Genomic DNA, 20,339 nt, shown 5'->3' with positions numbered 1-20,339 from the left:
TGGCCAGAATTGGAGTTTCACTTCCAAATTTCCTTGTATCCAGGGATTGTTCCCATAGGAATATTGCCCGGACAAGTCTGGCTGGCAGTGGATTCATGAGGGTCACTCTCATCTGTTCCCAAAACACTTGGCAAGATTCTGTGCTTTCCTTTTTATGAAAAAGAGCCGTCCTTCTCGGCCAGGTGCCCATGGCCAGATTTGGGATTTCACGTCCAACATTGTCTTACTGTGGCAGACTGGAGAAGATTTTTGGCTTGAAATTTTTAGTGTGTGGGGGAGGAAGGGGCAGGTCCAGCCTTGCCCTGCCCTGGAATCCCAATCCCCCCAGAGCCTCTATCCCAGCCCAGCAGTGTCTGCCAGTCCCTGGCACAGCACAGGCAATGCTCCACAGCCACCTCTGCAGCCCCCAGCCCAGCTCCTGAGGGACCAAATAAGCCCAAATCCCATCTGGGGGAAGGGCCCAGGAAGCCCAAGGGGTACTGAAGGCTGACCACAAGGCAAGCACACATCTTCATCCTACCTCCTCTTGGAATTTCCATCTGAACACATCTGGAATCCAGGAGGTGATAGCTGTCTGTGTGCTTCTCTGTATCTTTTTGGTCTTTCTCTTTCTATGTCTTCTTCTTCTGTTTCTGTGCTCCTGCAAATTTTGATTAACATTAAGTTAACCAGGCTTAGAGTGTGAAGTTGAATGGGCCAAGTCAATGTTTTTGAGAAGTGTTTTTTGTTGATCAAATATCTGCCATAGTTTGACATAGAAGAGTTTTAAAAAGTAATAAAAGTAAATCCATAAATAATTAACTGAAACTATAACCCACCACACTCATCAATACATTAATTAAGAAATCTCCAGATTAGAAAAATCTTAAATTAACAAACCAAAAACCACTATAGTGTCAAACCACTATAGTGTCATAATAAATCATTTGGCAAAGCTTGTCTGATTTTCTAAAGTTGCCAGTAAAGGCTGATTTGTTGTTTTGAGCTCCTGAGAATCTCTTGTTGGTATTTCTCTAGAGAGTCCATCTCAGAGTACATAAACAATTGCAATTTCTTTTAAATATCTCATTGAGAGAGGTGTTTTTTAGTGGATGGGAGTCAGGGCTTGTGTGTCCTGCTTGGCCCAGCCCAGGCAGGGCTTTCCCAGCCACATTCCACACTCCATTTCCCAGCTGGAGCCGCTGGTGCCTCTGAGTTGTGCTGTCCCAGCCCCAGGGACGCTCTCCTTGTCTGCCCATTCCCCCACGGTCTCTGGGCAGGGATGGCCTCAGTGGGGGCTGCTGACATCCTCAGCAACTTGGAGGCTGCTGCTGAATTTTCCTGCTCCAGAGGCTTGTTCAGCCTTCAGCTCTTCAGTGCAGGAATTCAGTGTCCTGAGCTCATTAACATTCAGAACAACTTAAGAACCTAAGCCTCTGGAGTTTGATTTAAGTGTTGATTTGATGAAAGTGTTCAAATATTTGTGCTTAATTTGATAGATTTCAGTAGTGTGTTCTAAGTAAATGCCTTTTATTTAAAAAGACAGTGAGAAAACATTTTTACGTCCTGTTGGGTCTTTGTCCTGTTCATAAATCAATATGTGCAGTCTCCTATTGACACTGAATCCAAGTAGCTCCTCATTCAGTTTGAATAAATATGAAAATCAAGACCCTTCCTGGCTGACAATCAATCAGACTCTGTCCCTACACCCACCCCATCATTTCCCCCATCCAAGCCCTGGCACTCAGAGCAGCCTTGTGCAAATTTGAGCTCTCTCCAGCCCAGGCTGCACCTGCAGCTTTCAGCTCCTTGGCTCCAAATCCCACCTGCTTTCCTTGGAGAAGGAGCTGCCCGAGACACAGAGGGTTGTTCATTTATTGTCAGCCAACAAAGCCAAGGCATGTCACAGCTCCATCAAATGCAAAAGTCATTCCTCTGCTGGATATGAAATCCACTTTCCACAGCAGACAGTCTCAGAGCAATGGAAAACACCTTCTGTGCCCAGCACAGATCCCAAGGTCCCCCCAAACCCTCCCTGCCCCAATTCTGCCCAGATTTGCTCTTTGCACACACGAGTCACACACTGAAGTCAGGAGCTCCCTCCATGCCCAGAGGGAGGAAAAGAGAGAAAGGGGACGAAGAGCTCTCCTGTGCAGAGCCAAGGTCCAAGTGCAGCCCCTGCAGTGGGAACCACAACTCATCAGGTTTTTGTCCTTTGGGCTCAGGGCCTGGTGACACTCAGAGGCACAGAAAGGTTTCTTGCCAACAAACACAAGTTGAATATTTGAACGGTTTAACAACCATCACAGCTCTTCCCTCAGATCTCTGGGATGTCCCAGCGGCATCTGACATGTCCACCATCCCCAAGGGATTTCTGCACAGGGACAGTTTTAGACAAATACATGAGGTAATTCTGTGATAGATAAAAACACAATTTAAATTATATTTATTATATATTTATTTGAACTTCAGAAATATTGGGCAATTTCTTCCAGCTCAAAGCATGAAGGCAGTCAGTTGAGAGGCACTTGAATGGCCAGAGAGCATCTAGTGGAGGAAATCAGAGAGCAGTAGAAGTACTTAGATCCACCTGCTGTAAACGAAGAGATGTCCTTAGAGATGGCCATTTCAACAGAAGAGCTGAAAACACCTGAAGGAAAATGGAGAGGAAGTAATAAACAAAATATTGGTCACACCAGTAGAAGGCAAGATCAGTATTTTTCCTCCTGCCATCTGTACACCTCCAAGAAATTCCTGTTCCTGGTGGGAAAACTGTGCCATTTCTTAACAGTACTCAAATGACCCAGATAATAAAGATTTGCTTGAATATTATGAAACTAACAGGTAATAAAAGCTGTGCCCCTATCCAGGCTGTCATCAGTTATGTGCCCATGAACAGGCAGTGACACTTGTGCCCTGACGTGCCCAGCTGGGATTGGATCTCTCAGAGAGCACCTGAGGGAAAGCAGAGCACCTTGCAAGCTGCAGGTCCTTGACAGCCCCGCAGGGCTTCTGTCCCATTAACATCTGCTCTGCTCCAGTCTGAAACAGGGCCCAGCCTGGTGCCGGGATCATCAGAGAGCTGAGGTTTGTGCTGGAATTCAATGCCCTCCCCATCCCTCAGCAGCCCGGCATTTCCCTCCTGTAGCTTTCATCTTCAGCACAGCCATGGAGGCTCTTTGGGCTCTGGACTGTTCCTGTAGCCCCAAGGGCAGCTGAGCTCTGCCTTTGGCACAGTCAGGCCTGGCCAGCGCAGGCCATGCTCAGCAATTTCTTGTGTGTGCCTGGCCTTGCTGTCAGCCCCAGCAATGGCTGCATGGCCCCTTTATGGCCCTGTGCTGGCCCAGCCATGGTGGCCCAGCCCTTGTGCAGGCCCAGCCATGGTGGCCCAGCCCTTGTGCAGGCCCCGCCCAGGCCAGGAGCATTGCAGCTGGGAACGGCCCCTGTGCCGTGGTGCCCACGGCAGCCTTGGGGCTCTGTGCCCATGGCCTCCCTGCTGGGCAGCCTCTGCCAGCTCCTGAAGAGCCCCTGGCACCTGTGGGGCTGCACAGACAGCCCTGCCCCGGCATCTGCCGGCCTCTGGGCCAGCAGAGAGGCAGCCAGGGCTGGCCATGGCCAGGAACAGGCCCTGAGCCCCACAGGAGGATGGAGCTGGGCCACAGCCAAACTCAGCCCAGGCCAAAGCTGGGCTCAGCAGCCAGGGCTGCCAATGCATTGCAGAGAGGCTGGTGCTGACAAATGTCCTGGACCCCCTCCCTGCTCTGTCCATGCCACCAAGGGCACAGAGCAGCCTCCTCTCTGGGCCGCTTGCCTGTTTGCAATGCCTTGCACAGGCACTGGCCCTGCCCCACAAGGCCTGGCCTGAGTCCTGCCCCTGCATGCCCAGCAGGCTGAGATGGACACTGATGGCTTCTGGGCCAGGCTCTCTGAGCCCAGCCCAGCTCCCTGCAAGCTCTGCCAGCTGCCCTGAGCTCTGGGCAGCACCAAGGGCCTCTCCCCAGCCCAGCCGGCTCTGGCCCCACAGCTCTGCTCAGGCCAGGCTGCTCTGGGCACTGCCCCACGGCCTCAGCCCCTTGCAAGGGCACAGCAGCAGCTGCAGCTGCCACAGGACTCAGCCCCAGCCATGGGAGAAGGTGCTTGGCCAAGGCCAAAGGAGGCTCCCCTTGGGCTGCCCTGCTCCCCTTGGGCTGAGGTGCTGAGAGCTCTGCAGCCCCTGCTGCCATCTCATCTGCCCAGGGCAGCACAAGAGGCGTGGCCTTGGGGCCCTCAAGAGCTGCTCCTGCTCCAGGCCCAGGGCCCATCCCAGAGCTGGGGCAGCCACAAAGCTGTGCCCATTTCTGTTCATTGCTGCTCTGATGGGGGTGGATCCTCAGCCACTTGGAGGTTGCTGATTAATTTTACTCCTCCAGAGGCCTATTCTGTCTGGAGCTCCTCAGTTCAGGAATTCAGTGAAAAAGGCTATTAAACATTTTTTTAAAACATATAAACAAGAAAACCCCGTGGGAAAATTTGAAGTTTTCAATTGTTCTGTGGTTAATTAGTCAGATTTTAGAGGTGTATTTAAAGTGAATATGATATATTGAAAACTAAACAGAGGAACTGGTTTTGTCCAGTTTTCTTTTCTTGTTTATAGGTTGGTATCAGCAATGTCCAGTTGATATTGACCCCTAACCCCTTCAAATGCAGTCTGAATAGATATGAAAATCAAGACCCTTCATGGCTGACAATCAATCACACTTTGTTCCTACCCCCACCCCGCAATTTCCCTCACCCAACTCCTGGCACTCAGAGCAGCTGAGGAATGGAGTCACATCCAGGGGTGTCCCCAGGGCTCAGAATTGGGGCCAGGTCAGTGAAATCTCTTTATTGCTGATCTGGATGAGGCCATCGAGGGCACCCTCAGTCAGTTCCCAGGTGAGCCCAAGCTGGGTGGGAGTGTGGCTGTGCTGGAGGGCAGGAAGCTCTGCAGAGGGATCTGGACAGGCTGGAGCCATCCATGGGCCCAGGACAATGGGATGAGGTTCACCAAGGCCAGCGGACAAGCCCTGCCCTTGGCTCACAACCAGGCTCCAAATCCCTGGCTGTGCCCTGCCCCGATCCCCACAGCCTGTCCTGTTTCCTTCATCCCTGCATTGCCAGGGACTTTCTGGGACAAGCTAGCTCTGCTCTGAATATGGAGGGAGGTGCAGGTGCCACCATCGGAGTGGGAATCACAACTCATCAAGTTTGTGTCCTTTGAGGGTCAGGAACTGGTTAGACTCAGACACACAGAAAGTTTCTCTTCATGGCCAACAGACCACAGTTAAACAGGAAACAATTTAATAACAATCATGCTCTACCCTGAGCTATGTATAATGTCCCAGCAGCATCTGATGTTCAACATCCACAAGTGATTTCCATACTAAAATGAATTTCAGACAAATGATGTTTTGTGATAAGTATAAACACAATTAAGTTCTTGTATGAGGATGCTCCTTCTGGAGTGTGGGGAAAACGGCTCCAACAATTCCTGATTTGCAAAGCTGTCAGTGGTGAATGGTGAAGGGAGGTCAGGCTGCTCTTGGTGTTGAGGAAAAGCTGAAACCAGCCTGACTCATTTCATCTCCTCCTGTCCTGGCTGATCTCCCCTCTTTCCCCTTCCACCAATCGGCTTTTGTCTCCCCCCAGCCCCCAGTGAAGAGCCTGGCTCTGTGTTCTCCCTCCCCTTCTCGCTGGCACTGCCAGGCTGGGATGGGGAGCCCCTCAGCCTCCCCTGCTCCAGGCTGGACAAGCCCAGCTCCCTCAGCCTCTGCTCACAGCCCAAGGGCTCCAGCTCCACCTTGGAGGCCCTTCCCTGACCCTGCTCCAGCTGCCAGACATCTTTCCTGCCCTGGGGAACCCAAACCAGGCCCCAGTGACCTGGATAATCCCTGTCCTTGCTGTCCTGGTCACACAGCCCTGGCCCATAATCCCCTGTCAGGATCTGGGGTGGATCCTGTGGAACATCCTTTGGTGGAGGCTGTGGCTCCAGGTGGGCCGGGAGGATCCCGGGGGACAGGGACCCTGCTGGGCATGAACAGCATTGGAGTTGTTGGGAGAAACTGTGAGGGGGAGCTGGGGCAGAGTGACCAACCCAGTGACCTGACACAGCCTGCTGGGATGTCACACAGCCCCTCTGTGATGTTACAGCCTGCTCTGTGATGTCACAGCCTTCTCTGTGATGTCACAGACCACTCTCTGATGTCATACCAGAGTCTGTGATGTCATTGTATGCACTGTGATGTCAGACCTCTGCCCTGTGATGTCGCAACCTTCTCTGTGATGTCACAGACCATTCTCTAATGTCACACAGCCCCTCTGGGATGTCACAGTCTGCTCTGTTATGTCACAGCCCACTCTGTGACCTCATGTTGCCAGATGATCAATTGTCTCCACCAGCTGAGCTGACACCTGGAACTTTTTCTCCACAACCCCAGGCCTGTGGAAACCACACAATGCCCATTGTGTGAGAAGGGGAACTGGGAGTTCAGCAGCCTCAGTGTCCTGCCAGCTCAGCCAGGTCCACTGGAACATCGGGGTCCACGACTACCAGGCACCACCAGAGACACCCCCAGGAGAAAAGAGGAGGGGAAATACATTAATGATTTGGGGAAAATGATTATCAGATGTATATTTAGTCTGGGACAATTAATGAATATGTATGCAAAATACAGAATATAAACAGAAACTTTCCTGTACTCAGCCTGCAGGGCTTTGGGAGGAGCTATCCCCCGTGCATCCCCCTGAATAAATAATGATGCTTTTTAATGCTGCATTGGTGCTAAGGAGTTCTCTCTTTTACTGAATTTTTGGTAACACTCCCACTGCCAAGGAAAGCTCTGTCTGCTGCTGTTCACAAACAGAGAAGGGCTGGTGGCAGATGTGGGGCTCGGACGCTGCCTGGGGCACAGTGACCATGAAATAATCAAGTTTTCAATGTTCTGTGAAAGAAGGAGGGGCAGCAACCAAACTTCTACACTGGAATTAGGAAGGGCAGACTTTGGCTTATTTAGGATGTAGATTTGGGGAGTAATGAATCAGGCACTGATTTGTTTTTAAGGAAAACATCCCTTAAAAACAAAGGGGTCCAGGAAGGATGGACACATTTCAAGAAAGTAATAGTAAGGAGATTACAATTGCCAGCCTGTCCCAGTGTGGCAAAAGATGAGCTAGTGAGGAAAATGACTGGCCTGGCTGGCCGTGGAGATTTTGTAGGGAACTCAAGGGTAACAAGAGGTTCATTAACTTTGGACAGAAGGTCAAGCAGCTTAGGAAATGTTTAAGGATGTTGTAAAGTCATGCAGAAAAAAAGTTAAGAGGTGAAAGTTCAATTAGAGTTTAACCTGACCACTTCTGTGAAAAAAAAATAGACAATGTTTCCACAATTAAATTAATAGCAAAACATGGGATGAGGAGAACCTCTACTCTTTATTGGATGCAGTGGGGAATATAGTAACTAAAGATAAGGAGAAGGCAGAGCTACTTAACATCTTGTTTCTCTTAATTTTCAATATTAGGACAGGCTGTCCTCAGGACAAGTGTTCTCCTGAGCTGCTAAATGGGCACAGGGAACAGAACAGCCCCTGTAATCCAGGAGGACACAGTTGGTGACCTGATGAACCTCTCAATTCTCACAGGTGTCTCTGGGATCAGATGGGATCCATCCCAGGGGGATGACGGAGCTGGTGGATGAGATCCCCAAGCTGCTCTCCATCATTTACCATCAGTGCTGGCTCAGCAGGGAGGTCCCAGAGGACTGTAGGTGCCAATGTGAGCCCATCCCTAAGCAGGGCTGGAAGGAGGAGCTGGGGAACTCCAGGCCTTTCAGCCTGACCTGGGTGCCCAGCAAGGTTATGGAACAGATCACCTTGAGTGCCATCAACAGGGCGCCCACAGGATGGCCGAGGGGTCAGATCCAGCCAGCGTGGATTTCAATGTCTGCACTGATGATCTGCATGAAGGGACTGAGTCCAGCATCAGCAAATTCGCAGATGACACCAAGCTGAGTGTGAGTGTGGATCTGCTGGAGGGTAGGAGGGCTCTGCACAGGGCCCTGGACAGGCTGGATCCAAGGCCCAAATCCAACAAGGTGAGGTTGAACAAGTCCAAGTGCCGGGTCCTGCATGTTAGCCACAACAATCCCTGCAGCTCTACATGCTGGGACAGAGGGGCTGCACAGCAGCCAGGCAGAAAGGGACCTGGGGGCACTGATGGACAGCAGGCTGGACATGAGACAGCAGTGTACCCAGGTGGCCAAGGAGGCCAATAGCTCCTGGTCTGGGTCAGGAATGGTGTGGCCAGCAGGAGCAGGGCAGGGATTCTTCCCCTGTGCTCAGCACTGCTTGGGCAGCACCTCAAGTGCTGTTTGCAGTTCTGGGGCCCCCAATTTAGGAAGGCCATGGAGGGGCTGGAACGTGTCCAGAGAAGGGCAACAAGGCTGGGGAGGGGTCTGGAGCACAAGTCCTGTGAGGAGCAGCTGAGGGAGCTGGGGTTGTTTATCCTGGAGTGGAGGAGGCTCAGGAGAGAGAAGGCAGTATCAGGGCACACGTTGGACTTGATCTCCAAAGCCTTTTCCAACCTTGCTGATTCTGGGTTTCTCTGAATCCACCCTTGGAGTAGTTGCAGGATGAGCCCTGGGCCTCCTCTTCAGAAGCTCCAGCAGCCCAGGTCCCTCAGCTTCTCCTGCCAGCTCCAAAGCCCATCCTGTCAGTCCTGCAGAGCCTCTGCAGCTCCTCCTCACTGCCCAGAACAGGGAGCCCCAGAGCCAGACACAGCAGCCCAGATGTGCCCCCCTGGCCTGGGGTGCCTCTGGCAAGGGAGCAGCACCAGGCACTGCAGGAGCCTGCAGACCATTCCTGCAGCACTTGTAGGATGATCCTGCTGCCCAGGGACGCTCCCATGGTGCCAAGTCAGGAACTGCAACGGGGAGTGGGGCCAGAGAGGAAAGGGCAAACAGAGATAGTCAGTTTGCAGGGGAGGGAGCAGGGTTCGGCAATAGGAAGAAATCTGTATCAGGAAAGAGGAAAGAAAGTAAAGGTGAAGACAGGGAAATAAATCCTGAAGGCATTTTGGGGGTGGCTGCCAGGCAGCCCTGGCTCTGAGCAACAGCGTCTGCAGTGGCACAGGAAACTTGCAGCTGATGGGAACAAAATTCTGGCTGTCTGCAGAGGCCAGGACAAAGCTGAGTGGTTTCCCTGGCATCCCCCAGCCCTTGCTGGCCCCAGGGGCTGATGGCATTTGTGCTCCCTCAGGTTCATGTCCCCACAACAACAGCATGGGGGTTCTCCCCCTGCTGTGTGTAATGCAAACAGGGGCTGCTGAGCCAGTGCTTCCATGTCTGTTCCTGCAAGGATGGGGCACCTGTGTGAGCTGGGGGAGAGGCCAGGGCTGCAGAGGGGGGATGTTGTTGGCAGCTCCATGAGGACGCTCTGGGACGCTGCCCTGGGCTGTCCAGCGCCCTGGGGATGGATCAGCCCCTGCTCTGCTGCTCCTTCCCGTCTGCCCCAGGGCCCTTGCAGAGCCCCAGCCATGCTGTTTGCCCCCAGCCTGCCAACGGCCAGCCTGGGGCTGCTCACGGGGCTTTTCTGTGCTGAGCATTGGCATGGCCGTGTTCTTGAGAGAGGCTGGGCAAGGAGCCTGGAGCCCCCAGGCCCTTGACTGAGGCGTCTACGCTGCCCCAGCAGTGCCCATGGCCTGTCCCTGCTGCAGCCCTGGCACTGCTACCCCCAGGGCTGTGCCTGGCGCCGAGAGCACTCAGGCCCTACAGCAACACCAGGGCCACCAGGGCAGCGGGGCAGGGCCACGGCAGCAGCACTGGCAACACCAAGTGCTGCTGCTGCTGGGCACAGCCGATTGGCCAGCACTGATCTGCCCCCAGCTCTGCACACAGACATTGCTGCTGCAGCTCCAGAGAAGGCAACAAAAGGGGGATCTCTGCAGAAAACTCTGCTGGGAGATCATTTAGTTCCTTTAAAGCCACTGAGAGTGCAGCCCCTCATTGACACAGTCTGTGGCCACAGGGAAGATGGAGAGAAACAAAATGAGAAATGGCACAAGCAATGACATTTATTTTTTTAAAATATGTAAAACTAAAACAAGGGAAAAAAATCCCCACAACCAAACCAAGAAGAAGTATGAAAGATTACTTTTATTACAAGTTATTTGCAAAAATTGTCCAGCAATTTACTGTCCCTGAAAGCATGCAGTCATCAATCTCCACACTGCAGCCTTGAGCTCCTGGTTCCTCAGGCTGTAGATGAGGGGGTTCAGGGCTGGAGGCACCACCGAGTACAGAACTGAAAGTACCAGATCGAGGGATGGGGAGGACATGGACGGGGGCTTCAGATAGGAAAATATGATAGTGCTGAGGAACAGGGAGACCACGGCCAGGTGAGGGAGGCAGGTGGAAAAGGCTTTGTGCCGTCCCTGCTCAGAGGGGATCCTCAGCACAGCCTTGAAGATCTGCACATAGGAAAATACAATGAACACAGAACATCCCAGTCCTAAGGAGATGGAAAACACTAGAAATCCAAGTTCTCTGAGGTAGAAATTGGAGCAGGAGAGCTTGAGGATCTGGGGGATTTCACAGAAGAACTGGCCTAGGGCATTACCATGGCACAGGGGCAGGGAAAATGTACTGGCTGTGTGCATGAGAGCATTGAGAAAGCCACTGGCCCAGGCAGCTGCTGCCATGTGGGCACAAGCTCTGCTGCCCAGGAGGGCCCCATAGTGCAGGGGTTTGCAGATGGACACGTAGCGGTCGTAGCACATGACAGTCAGGAGAGAAAACTCTGTTCCAATGAAGAACACAAAGAAAAAGAGCTGTGCAGCACATCCTGTGTAGGAGATGTTCCTGGTGTCCCAGAGGGAATTTTGCATGGCTTTGGGGACAGTGGTGCAGATGGAGCCCAGGTCAGCGAGGGCCAGGTTGAGCAGGAAGAAGAACATGGGCATGTGCAGGTGGTGGCCGCAGGCTATGGCGCTGATGATGAGGACGTTGCCCAGGAGGGCAGCCAGGGAGATGCCCAGCAAGAGGCAGAAGTGCAGGAGCTGCAGCTGCCGCGTGTCTGCCAATGCCAGCAGGAGGAAGTGGCTGATGCAGCTGCTGTTGGACATTTGCTGTGCCTTGACATGGGGATCTGTAAAAAATGTAATAATGGATTAGCTGGGTTTGGAGAGGACTTGAAATATCCCAGCACAGCCTGGGGGCACTTTACTTTCCCCCCACTGCCTGCCCGGGGCTCTGCTGCCTGGAGATGTCCCTGCCCGCAGCTGCTTCTCTGTGCCCAGGGTTGGGCCCTGCCAGTGCTGCCAGAGCCCAGCCCAGCCCTGGGGGCTTAGCTCTGCCCTGCAGACCCCTCCCATCTCAGGCACTGCCCAGGGGCAGCTGTGGCTCTGCAGAACCATCAGAGCAACTCTGACGGGGCTTGAAAAGCATCATTGATGCTGCCTCTGAGTTGTCCTGTGCTAATGTCTCTAACTTCCTGATTTCGAATGATTTCAGAAAAAAAAATTTCTCACCCTGAACTTAGAGATAAATATTGATGTGCAATTTCCCACTCAGACAACCCGGAGCAGTAGATTAATAAAGCAGGATTTCCCCTTGCATGCAGTCCCTGACTCAGTGTGCTCCCTGTATAATCTACTTTAAAATGTTCTGCAGTTAAATGCCATACTGGAAGTAGTCCTGAACAATGCAGAATTCTCCCCAGACAAGGAGAACACTTCCAAGCCTTACCAGCTGTCTCCTCCCACTCAGATCTTGTCCCCCAGTGCTGGGAGCAGCTGCCAGGGCTGGCTGAGTGCTGTCCCTGGCAGGCAGCAGAGTCCCAGCCCCAGCCCAGCACCCTGGGCTGCAGGACCCGGCTCTGCAGGACAGCCCTGGGCACCCCTGGCTGCTCTGCACAAGAGACAATCAGAGAATGTACTCACAGGTCCTGTAGGCATTGGGATGTTGCAGCTTTAGGAGATGGCTCCAGGAACTGCAGCTGCATTGTCCTGCAGCCAGAGGTTCCTGTGCCAAGGGCTGGCAGTGATTCTGCCCCAGGCACTTCTCAGCACCTTCCCAGCCCTGACTGATTGAAGCTCTCTGTGCCTCTGTGCTGTGCCCAGGGTGGCTGCAGGCAGAGCCCCAGCCCTGCTGGGCTGGCAGAAGAGCTGCTCATCAAGAGAAATGTGCTTTTGAAGCTCTTCTTGGTTACTAGGAGCTACCTCTGTGCCAGGCTCAGCTCAGCAGCACAGACACAGCACAAGAACTCTAATGAGCCTCTGGGGCTTTGTGCTCAGGCCCTGAATATCAGTCCCTGAGAGGGAGCTGAAGAAACCTCTCCAGAACTCCAAGTCAGAATCCAACTCCAAAGTTTCTTGGACTTTTAATGGGTTCCACTGAGGGACACGACTGAGAAAGTGTTCCCAGGCCCCAGGCAGACCAGAGAACTGGAGGCACTGATGAAAGTGAGGACAAAGAGAAGTCAAGTCTTGGTGCCCTGGGGCACAGCAGGTTCTGTGCCACCAAGGGCTGTGAGGAGACACCTTGTCCTGAGGCACTGGGGCCTCCTGGCACAGTCCCAGCCAGGCTAGGCACTGTCAGCCCCTTGTCCTGACCTCAGCATCCCCCCTAGCCCACATCCCAGTGGCCTCAAGGATCTGCTGGAAGGAGTCCCTGGGGAGCCTTGCTCAGAAATGGCCCTGGGGGCTTCTTAATGATCCCATGGACTGCAGGTTTTTCAACGGACTTTGGGTTTGGCTTTTGCATTGGAGTCTCTGAGAGGTTTGTGCAATCATGGCCTCCAATTATCTGCTGTAATTAGTCCCTGGAGAGGCTTTGTCAGTAACACCACTCAGCGGGGTTCATAAATGCTTCAAGGTACTTCAGTTATTTTAAGGTATTTGGTGTTTCCCTTTTGATCCAGACTCTGTGAGAGGTTTCTGCAATTATGGCCCCAATTATCTGCTTTAATGAGTCCCTTGAGAGCATTGTACTGACACTCAGTGGGGCTCATTATTGTTTTGAGATACTCAAGGTTTTTAAGATACTTTATGGATTTAAGAATACTTTAAGGTACTTTTTAGGATTTTCCTTCCCACACTGAGTCTCTGAGAGGTTTTTGTGCCATCCTGGCCTCCAATTCTCTCCTCCATGGAGTCCATGATGAGCCTGTGTTGGGTATCTTTCTCTGTTCTGCTTTACAACAAAGATGGAACTGAAAGAATTTTGTAAGATTTCCAAAAGCATAAAAAACATGGGACAATTAACAATACAACAATCACTAAGAGAACGAATAGTCCTGTTTTAGCTCAACATCATCCAACCCTTTAGTCCCTTGGATTGGAAGAGCTTATTGACCTAGTCTTTGTTTTCCACTTGAAGCTTCTTGAACCCTTCCTTCAGTACTTGAATGCTCTTGTGGATTGACTCGCTTTGGCTGGAAAAGTTCTTACAACACAGCTCTCAGAGTCTACACAGCCATGCCCATGTGCCCAGAGTAAAAACTCTATGGCTGTTCTGCAAGGTGGCATGTCTGATGGTCTCTATGTCTGAGAGCAGGCCACTCAGTGTGAGGGAGGTAGCATTGGTTTGCTTACTTAACAGGCACCCAACATGGTCTAATTGTCCTAAAGCTTTAGCTGTAGCCACCCAAGGTAGTCCACATTGGGGGTGCTACACTCCGATAACTGGATTAAAGCTTTCAAAGCCATCTCTTTGATATCATCCAATACTTCTCTGGCGATACCTACTGCTTGATCATCTGGTAGGCTCTGTTGTCCTTCTCCACCTAGATGGTTGTCAATTCCACCCTTGCCTCATTATTAGCATAGTCTGCTATTAATTTATTTAGTAAACACTTCCATGCTCCTTCCCACAGGATGTATTCTGTAGGTGACAGCAACATGGTCATAATACATTTTAAATCATAGGGGGTTAAGACATGTGCTGTAAACATGGTCCTCATTAGGCCATTAAAAGACGATAAGTTCTTCCTATGGTCTTTAGCTGTCCTACACAGATCCTTGATTTCCCCATAAACCAATGGCTAATACCTGGGATTCTGCCTCTATCTTTCATAACACATGGGGGAATTTCGAGACTATATGCCAGTCTTCTTACTTTCCCAGGGATCTTCCAGGGTTGAGGAGCAAGCTGGCTCTGAGGAATCCAAACTGTCTTTCAGGGGAGGAAGAATAACTTAGAGGAGAAACATTTGGATTAGATATAGTGTGACAGTTGGGCTTAGTACCTTGAGCATGGGGTTATATTGTTGCCGGAGTGTGATGCAAAGGGCACTGCCATTTTGTCAGGTGTTGGGAAGGAAGGGCCTTGATCTAGGATGGTGGACTTCTGGTGTGGCCTTCTAGAAGCACGGCCCAAGGTGAAGGTGGAATGATTGAAAGTGGGGGCATGACCCACATTCATGGGGGTGGAGTCTGGAGGTTCATTTAGGGCGGAAGAGAAGGTTGTGGTAGCAGGAAGTGGAGGAGCCAAGATGGAGGGAGGACAGTCAGGTTCAGGGGCATCTGGAAAATTTTTAATGATCCACTTCACGATTGAATTTAATTTGTTCTTTGAAGATATTTAGTCATGATCAGTGAGAATTAACTTAAAGCATCGATCTACACACCTTTCTACTTTGGTCATCTGGCTGCCATTTTTCTCTTTCTCCGCCTTAGGTGGAACAGCCACTGGAACACCCCAAATCAGTTATGGGATGTGGATGTGTATTGTAAAAACAGAGTGGCAAAATGGGCAATAATTGTCCTGCGTTTCCCCAAACCCATCTGCAATCCTACGCAGGTGAAACTGTCGTTGTCCCTTGTGGATCCTGGCCGAGGTCCCTCAAAGCAATGATGAATCTGCCCGCCCGGCACAATCCAAAATCCCAGGGAGCACTGACCTATCCATCAGGTAACCCCAGCTGACATGATTCAATGTCAGGGTCCCTGTTTGGGTGCCAAAAGACCCAATGAGGTAGGCTGTGACAAACCTTTCTGATTCCCCAACTTCAGGGCAAGGGGGGTGAAAATGAAAAGAAGCAGATGCTGGGGAGGATGAAACAGGAAAGCCTTATAAATATGATTGCCTGGCAAAAGATTTTGAGAATATGGAAACTATAAGTGAGATTGAAATGAAAGCAAGCTTTGAGATACCAAGCCTTAGTTACTGAACAACTGGAAAACCATGGTATGACTGGCTGAAGGTAATCTTCTTTTGATGAAACAAGACCCTCTGCTTGCAGACAGGCCAAGGGTCAGAGCAGACCCTACTAGCTTGAAAGAAGGAGTCCAAAGAGTAGTTTTTAGGGTTTAAAATGTAACACAGTATGGCAATGTAAAGTTTCTTACAGGCTGTATGTAAATGCTGTAAGATTTGTATCTTGTACTAGATTAGTTAGTGAAAATTAGAATATGCGGCACAGAAGATGATTTATTGTATTGTAATGGGAACTCCCCTCCTCTTTTGGGCATCCATTTTGGGCGCCTCTTTCAAGCTCCTCTTCCAGGCAAGCTCCGAGCAGTGGCTGGCAGCTCTTGACAAGGCCCCTGCACCCACACCTGTTGGGATCTCTAGCTGGTTAGAGTGACCCTGAGAAAAGTTCAAAGGATTCTTTTCCCAGCCCAGTGCTTGAAGAAGGAGTCTTCAAGAAGGGCTCTTCATTTCTCCATCTTAAGGTCGTTTATTTTATATTATCTATAAAAAATTTTCTCCTGCCCTGCTGAGGTCAGCTCAGCAAGACTGTCCAAGGCATTCTGCCTGCCCCCGGGATGGTGTTGTGTCTTTATACTAAAAACTACGTGTACAATGTTTACAATTACTTTCCAAAACCTATCACCTATGTTAGACAGTGAGCTTCTGCTCTAAACCAATCTGTAACAACATCACAGCAGAAAATGGAGGCCTAGAAGAAGAAAGAGAAAGGCCGGATACACCCAGTTCCCTCCATCTTGCCTCCTGAACCCTGAGACAGAGTAGAGATCCATTCTGAATTAGGTGAAGTGTCTAAGAGAGGTGAAAAGTCTGTGAGGCCAAAGCTGAAGGAAAAGTCAGATGCAGGAGACAGCAAGACGACAGAGAAAGAAAAACAGAAATGACCACAAGGTCAATTTGCCCCCGACCTAAGAATTCCTTTGATAAAGGAGAACTGGCGATAAATGTCACGCAGAATGAATATGTATGAACTTATTGTGAAACTCTATGTATATGCATTTGGAAGGGGGATAAAAGGAGACCTGAAGTCTTCAGGGGTATGCATGCCTTTTGGGGAGGCTTGCATCCGGTGCACGTCGTAATAAAGGCATACTGGGCTTTACAACTTTTATAAAGTTGTGAGGTTTCTTCTTTTCTCCGCAAAACATTATGGCGAGCCAGCCAGGAGTTCTCTGTCCCTGCAGGGGTAGGGGAGATAGACGGACCTCCAAGGCATGCCCTAGGATTTTTTTTCCTTGTGGGGCTCCGCTCGTCTCGCTTGCCACCTGTGGAGACAGACAACGACCTGCTGGCCTGCGGAGGAAGATACGGTATGTACTGAGGGGCCCCCGGGGCAGGGAAAGGAGAGCAAGGGAGTAAACCACCCAGAGACATCTGGGTATAGCTGATGGAGCAGCTGTATTAGAGATGGGGTTCATCGGAACCGCTAGTGGCTCTGGGGGTGAGCCGGGTGAACCCGTGTATGTGTGTATTGGGGAGTTCATTGTTCTGATAGAGCACAACTGCTGAGCCCGTGTGTGTTTTGTTTGTGTGTGTGTGATGCCTGGACACTGTGTCACTGTATGGTCAATGTATTGTGTGGCCAGTGCACTGTGTTTCTAATCGTGCAAGTGTATAAGTGTATGGTATATAAAAGAGAGTAAATCTACAGTGCCCTACACTGCCGGGGGGGTGAGTACCACCCGTGTTTGAAGCAGCCGAGTGAGGCCTGAGACACTGGCTGCAGCAGGCTGTGGGGGCAGGGAGAGAAGTGCCCCGCGGAGAAGCGAGTGGGGGAACATCAGTGATGATATTTATCGTGTTTAAATGTAGTGATTTGTGTAGATTTGGTACATTTTAACCATGAGTATGAGCTCAGAGGGTTCCTTTGCCTTGGATGTTTGGACTTGATCTCTAGACTGTGTGCTGTTATTTTGATTGTGTCCAGGAAAAACTGATGTGAGTAAATGCTGAATTATGGTACGCTGTGTTGTGATGAGAAAAGTGAGCACTTTGAGAGATATGCCCTTTCCCAGTGATTTTGTGTGGTGAATTTCTTCCGCTGCATTGTGGTAATTTGATTCTTAGATTGTATAGTGGTGTTTGTGGAGATTTTAAGATTTTGTTGCAACAAGAGGAGCATTTTACACAGGAGAACCATAGTACGGTGATTTATGCTTAACTACGATAAAGCGAGTTAAAGGAATTCCAAGAATTCTCTCCCTCACAGCAATTCAAGCCTTGGCTCTAGTGATTTTGAGATAAAGGGTGGGGGGGGGTGCATGTGTCTGTGGTCATATCAGAGTTTCGGCTGTGACTAGCACAGACTTTTTGCAAGGCAGTAAAACAAGTGTAAGTAGACACAGGGCTTAATTAGATTGTGCAAGAAGAGAACTAGAAAAGACTGATATTTTGTAAAACAGAGTTTATATAGAAGCGATGAATGAGATGAATTAGTTAGTGAGACTTATGAGATTTATGAGACTTCAGCTGGTACTGCAGTAAGTTTGGACTGGAAACAATCTGCTGTAGGGATTTAAAGTTCTCTGTAACAAACAGAATAGCCTGCCTTTGTGGGCAATTTCGGGGAGCCTTTGGTGCATCAAGAGGCTAGCATGCTTTGTGAGGTGACAGTGGCTGTCCCCTGGGCACAGGGACAGCTCTGGCTGCCCTGTCTCCCCAGGAACACGGGAATGACCTGTGGGAAAAAGCTGGATGTGCAGGTATTATTGCAGTGCGGTGTTTATGAGAAACACTGGTATTGCTGTTTTGCTGTTCTAATAAGTTTCAGGGCACATGCCCCGAGAGTAAATTAGAGGTTTCTGGTCAAGCAGATTCAGAACCTAAGGTCTTAGAGCTTGTGTGTGGGAATCACATCTGATACCTGCCACCTGGAGCTGTGTGTATAGGAGGAGAACTGAGAAACTGCTGTGAAGGTCTGTAAAAAGGTTTGAATGGAAGCGAGATAGGGCAAGGAGAAATAAATAATGAGAACTGACCAGAGCAAAGAGGTTCCTAAATTAGCCCCTTTTAGGAGGGGCTCACTGGGAGGAGGTTGCCAGTAAGAGCAGCTCAGAAAATAAAAAGATTTATAATACTTCATTGCTGTTAGTGCTGTTTTATAATAGGAAAATAAATGGGATAGAGTTTTTGTATGCTGAAATGTTTTTTTGTTTTAAGAAATCACCCAGAATGGCAAAGAGACTCTGAGATCAGACCGCCCTCTGGTCTTGGCCCTTGAAAAGGAAAACAAGGCAAAGAGAAAGCAAATCAAACATGTTGTTTAGCATGCAGCATAAGATAGCAATGTATGAAATCAAGCAAAGATTATCATGCTGAAATGCAAAGCAATCACAGTTTGCAAAATGAGTACATATGATTTGTTAAAGGCTCCTTCCAAGGTAAGGGAGGAAGGGTAAAGATGACCTCCCCAAAAGGGAAGAATTTTAGTTGATACAAGGGCAATATATTCAGTTTTAAATAAAGCCTTAGTACCTGTGGAGAATGTTTATGTTGTAGTGTGGGGAACAACTGAACAACTGGCCAGTCTGAGAAGGCATCCTTGTGCAAACCTTTAAAGTAACATATGTACTATGTGTACCTGAAAGCTTTTGTACAATTTGCTCAATTTGCTAAACATTCTCAAATGAGAAAGGTTACTCTGGAGGCAAATGATATAAAGAGGTTAGGCTTAACATTAACAGACACTGAAATTAAAGACATTAGTAAGGAGATAATAAAATAAGTAAATAAGTGTTTTCAAGGGTATGGGCCTCTGCTGTAGCAGGGAGAATGAAAGATGCCCCCCCATAGTAATCAAGCTTAAGGAAAGAACACAACCAGTGAGAGCTGAGTAGCACCCTCAAAAGGAAGATAAGGAAGGAATCAGCCCAATAATTGATAGTACTGGATTAAGGACTAATAAGATAACACAGAATTTGTACCCTGTGGTAGCAAATCCATATACATTACTAACTTGTTGTGGTGGTTTGACCAGGAAGAAGTGGGAATTCTGGGATGCTGTGGTCAAACCAATGGGTGCTTGGATTTTGATATTGGCACCTGGTGTAGCCAGTGGGTTTTGGACACACCTCTGAGAACACACAGGGGTTAAAAGCAGAGCTTCGGCCGTGGGAGGCTCTCTTGGGACTTGGAGGGACGGAGGTCGGATCTCCCTTCTCCCATCCAGCCGCTGCTGCTGGGCGGGGGAGGGGCAGCCATGTGGTAGGCCTGGGCCTGGACAGAGATGGGGGGTGAGGAGGTCCTTGAGGATGGAAGGGTGGAGGAGCCCCAAGAGACATCGGGCAGCCATCCCCCCCCCCCCCCCCCCCCCACCCTTGGAGACAGAGAGAGAGAGTGCGACCTGTGTTTGTGTGCCGTTACCTTGAAATTCAGTAAACATGTGCTGGCAGCAGGCAGCCCGGCTGAGGAGATGGGGGAGTGCAGCCAGGAGTCCAGCCACCTGGAGGAGTTTTTAACCTTTTTTGGACAATGAAAACCTTACAGAACATTAACCCTTCGTAGACGAGTGATGAAGGTCTGGACCAGAGAGAGAGAGAGTGAGAGATGTTGGAAAGATGGAGAAGATGGAGTGGCATTTTATGCTGGACTCTTTTGTGTAGTCATGGACAGAGCCATGTTTCCGTGTGATACAGAGACTGAGTCCAGGGGGAGAAATGTCCCAGTGCCAAAGAAGATTCAGTGTGGGTACCCCTCGGCCCCAGAGGGTATAAAAAATATGGGGAGACAGATGTCCCAAAGGCGGGAAGGTGAGATACTGTGCTTTTCTGGAACTGGACAAAGCATCCTTAAAAAGACAACCCTGGAAGCAGTCCTGATCCCTGTTCAGTGGTGAGAGCACCGGAACAAGGACGGAAAAGGCCACCACGACACATGGAAGGACTCCCTCTCCTCTTGAGGAACTGGAAGTTGAGCATTCTAAAGGGTGGTGCTGGACCCAGAACTGGTGATTTTGGATGATGTATTGTATCGGGAATTTAGGGGGAAGGAGGAGGAGAGTGTTTTTGTGAGGTTTTCATTTTCCTTGTGTTTTCTTTTTCTTTTGTGTGTAGTTTAGTAATTTTTGTGTAGTTTAGTTAATAAACTTTTCTTTATGTTTAAGCTGGAGCCAGCTTTGCTTATTCCTGGTCACATCTCACAG

General features: G+C 49.9%; 1 protein-coding gene across 1 annotated transcript; it reads right to left on the bottom strand.

Moving 5' to 3' along the window:
• Window positions 1–10,175: 10,175 nt before the first annotated feature.
• On the bottom strand, window positions 10,176–11,112 carry LOC134434485 (olfactory receptor 14C36-like). Its single transcript, XM_063183138.1, has one exon. The coding sequence runs from the start codon at window positions 11,110–11,112 to the stop codon at window positions 10,180–10,182; it is 933 nt and encodes a 310-aa protein (XP_063039208.1). The 3' UTR covers window positions 10,176–10,179.
• Between the last annotated feature and the right edge of the window lie 9,227 nt (window positions 11,113–20,339).

Source organism: Melospiza melodia, unplaced genomic scaffold, assembly GCF_035770615.1.
Source record: "Melospiza melodia melodia isolate bMelMel2 unplaced genomic scaffold, bMelMel2.pri scaffold_37, whole genome shotgun sequence".
Taxonomy (NCBI): Eukaryota; Metazoa; Chordata; class Aves; order Passeriformes; family Passerellidae; genus Melospiza; species Melospiza melodia.
This window is presented reverse-complemented; position numbering and strand designations above follow the sequence as displayed.